We start from the raw sequence: 2,605 nt of genomic DNA, 5'->3' as shown, positions 1-2,605 counted from the left end.
CCGACCGTCCATGCATACCCCGGTAGCAAAGATATCGCATGACGATATGCGGAAAGGTCTGGAGAACCAAGATTCCCGTCGATTTGGTCGTACTCCAAAGAACAAGTTTGTGAACAAGGCCGTTGGCGCTCTTCTCCGGTCCGTTGAATGCAGCTCGTCGTTTGTGTGGGGCAGCAATGCCGAACGTCGAATGCACCGTCGAGAAGCCTTCGCCACGGCCGATCGCTTTGGCCAGCCAAGTCTGATCACGCCAAACGTGGACGGAACAATCACTTTGGCGTATTTGGCAGGAGGCATCCAAGTCAAGTCGCTTTTTGATGTGCAGTACCTCAAGTACATGCCTGACAAAGCAACCATGCAACAACTGGCGATGAACGACAACATGGCGTCCGCTACTTTTTTCGATCGAAGCATCGAGGCGTTCATCAAAGTCGTTGTCGGTTTCGACAAGTCTACCGGCCAACCAAGAAAGACTGGTGGGCTATTCGGCCATGTCAAGGCGTACTTTGGAATGGTTGAGACCCAAGGTCGAGGGACGCTTCACTTGCACCTTCTTGTTTGGGTTTATGGCGCTCCACGTTCCACGTCCGAGTTCGAGGCCCGATTGCAGGCAGATCTCAACTATGAAGCGATGGTGCTGAAGTACTCTGAGGGCATTGTGTCCAATTCTTTCGCTGCCCATTGACCTCCTTCAGACCCGCTGTAAGACGTGTGAGCATGCGGATACCAAGTATGAAGCGCTCAACCCTCCCTTGACAGCCTTCGAAAAACCTCGTCGCTCAGAAGGCGTCCTTCCGAAAGAGCCGATTATGGCCAAATGTGGACATTGCAACACGATGGTCAGCTCCCAGCACTTGGTTCGGCAAGCCCTCCTGCATTCGAGGCCTAAAGTGTGGCCAGTGGAGTTGCCCAAGCTTTCGCAGTCTGCAATTGACAAGTACTTGGACGAGGAAGCAGTGTTCTTGAAGTCAACGGCCGGAAAGAAGTATGATCCCGAGCGAGCACATGACCACATACGTTCGAGCTTCCAGGCATACCTAGAAGGCACTGTCCACATGGAATCCAACGTCGACTATCAAGAGCTTCTGGCTGGTGCGCGAGCAAATCTCGAAGAGTCCAACACAGCGTCGAATACGTACGGTGCACCGGACAAAGACACTTTTTGTCTGGACCCCATCTACCGCGAGCTGTCAAGCATGCCATTTGGGCCAAATGAGACCCGACTACCCGACGAGACGGTGTTATTTGTCATTGCTGCGTTGGCATCCGTGTTGCAGGTGCATTGGTGGTCGTATTGCGCTTCGTGCTTCAAACAAAGCCGCAACAAAACAGCTGCACAAATGTGCCGATATTTGTTCCCTCGGGCCCGAGTTGAAGTTGGTCGCATTGGCACCTCTGCAATCTTGCTCGTGAGGAAGCTCGGCGAAGAGTACATCAATGGATACAGCGATGTCATCCTTCGTGCTTTCAAGTGCAATCACGATATCCACGCCCAAGTTGCAATGGTACTTTTCAAACCATTTCGTGTGTTGTCGGATTTGCGCCCACACGGCTCAACATGGCATGAAGCGTGGGAATCCTTTCAACCCACGATGAGCACTGGTTCTGCGGAAGTGTACCATTTCATGCAAGACTACCATGTCGGTCGAAAGAAGGCCGCAAAAACAAGAACGTCCAGGGAGGAAGAACAGAACATCCAAATGGAAAACGACGATGGTCGCACTGAGCCTGATGACTTCGACGACATTGACTTCGAAAACGCACTTCTGTTTGCCAGCAGACATCCAGCAACCAGCCACTTGGACTGTGATGTTGCACGTGAGACCACGTCGGAATTGTATCAAGCAGTATCATCGTCGGAGATGAGCAACCAAGTCAAGTTTCCAACAACGACACCCATTGATGCGGATATCGCAGCATTGGTTGGTGGTCAGTTCCTCGACGAAGCGTCAACAACAGCATCCTCAAGTTACATGTCCATTTTGGGTGCTTGGGACCAGCGACTTCGTTACCGTGAGCAGTTTGCGTCAGATGTCAAAGGTCAAAGGTCTAAAGTCATGGACGTCGAAAAAACGCGTGGAACGAGTTGTTACGTTTGAAAACCAATCCCGTGTTGAAGAAAGCAGCGAGGCATCGGTGGCTTGGTGTACAGACCCGCCTGGCGAGATTCCAACGCTGATCCAAGTCAACGTTCCGGGTGCATTGGATCCATCAGCGATGTTGTACACTGGCAACCTGGTTGAGAGGGGCAAAGTACCTCAAACTTTGCCCGATTACGCCCACATCGGTGTTGTTTCGAGTGCTTTTGGCCTTCGTATGCGCCAATACTTGAGCTTCACATGTATTGCACGTGCTCTATTGCAGCGATGGCAACTTGAAGATAATGGAGATCACGATACACGAAGTGTCGCCACTGCAACGAGCGCCATACAACTACGAATGGTTCTGCACGGTGAAGGGGGTACTGGAAAGTCGCATGTCATCGCTGCTGTGCAAGCGTTTTGTAACTCGTGGAAGAGACCATTCAGCATTGCCAAAACCGCAATGACTGGCAAGGCCGCCGTCTCAATCAACGGAGTTACGTTGCATATCTGGATTGGTATGC

The 2,605-nt window shown here is 51.6% G+C and overlaps 2 protein-coding genes across 2 annotated transcripts; both read left to right on the top strand.

Moving 5' to 3' along the window:
- Positions 1-46: 46 nt before the first annotated feature.
- H257_19383 (hypothetical protein) lies at positions 47-685 on the top strand (the record flags this gene model as incomplete). Its single annotated transcript, XM_009848528.1, has 1 exon — positions 47-685. The coding sequence occupies one exon, from the start codon at positions 47-49 to the stop codon at positions 683-685; it is 639 nt and encodes a 212-aa protein (XP_009846830.1).
- A 151-nt stretch (positions 686-836) lies between these two features.
- On the top strand, positions 837-2,047 carry H257_19382 (hypothetical protein; the record flags this gene model as incomplete). The annotated part of the gene is made up of 1 exon (XM_009848527.1): positions 837-2,047. A coding segment is annotated over one exon (1,209 nt), but the record flags the coding sequence as incomplete, so codon positions are not given.
- Between the last annotated feature and the right edge of the window lie 558 nt (positions 2,048-2,605).

Source organism: Aphanomyces astaci (assembly GCF_000520075.1).
Source record: "Aphanomyces astaci strain APO3 unplaced genomic scaffold supercont1.540, whole genome shotgun sequence".
NCBI classification, from domain to species: Eukaryota; Oomycota; class Saprolegniomycetes; order Saprolegniales; family Verrucalvaceae; genus Aphanomyces; species Aphanomyces astaci.
Note: the sequence above shows the minus strand (reverse complement) of the source record. Positions and strands in the feature narration are given on the sequence as shown.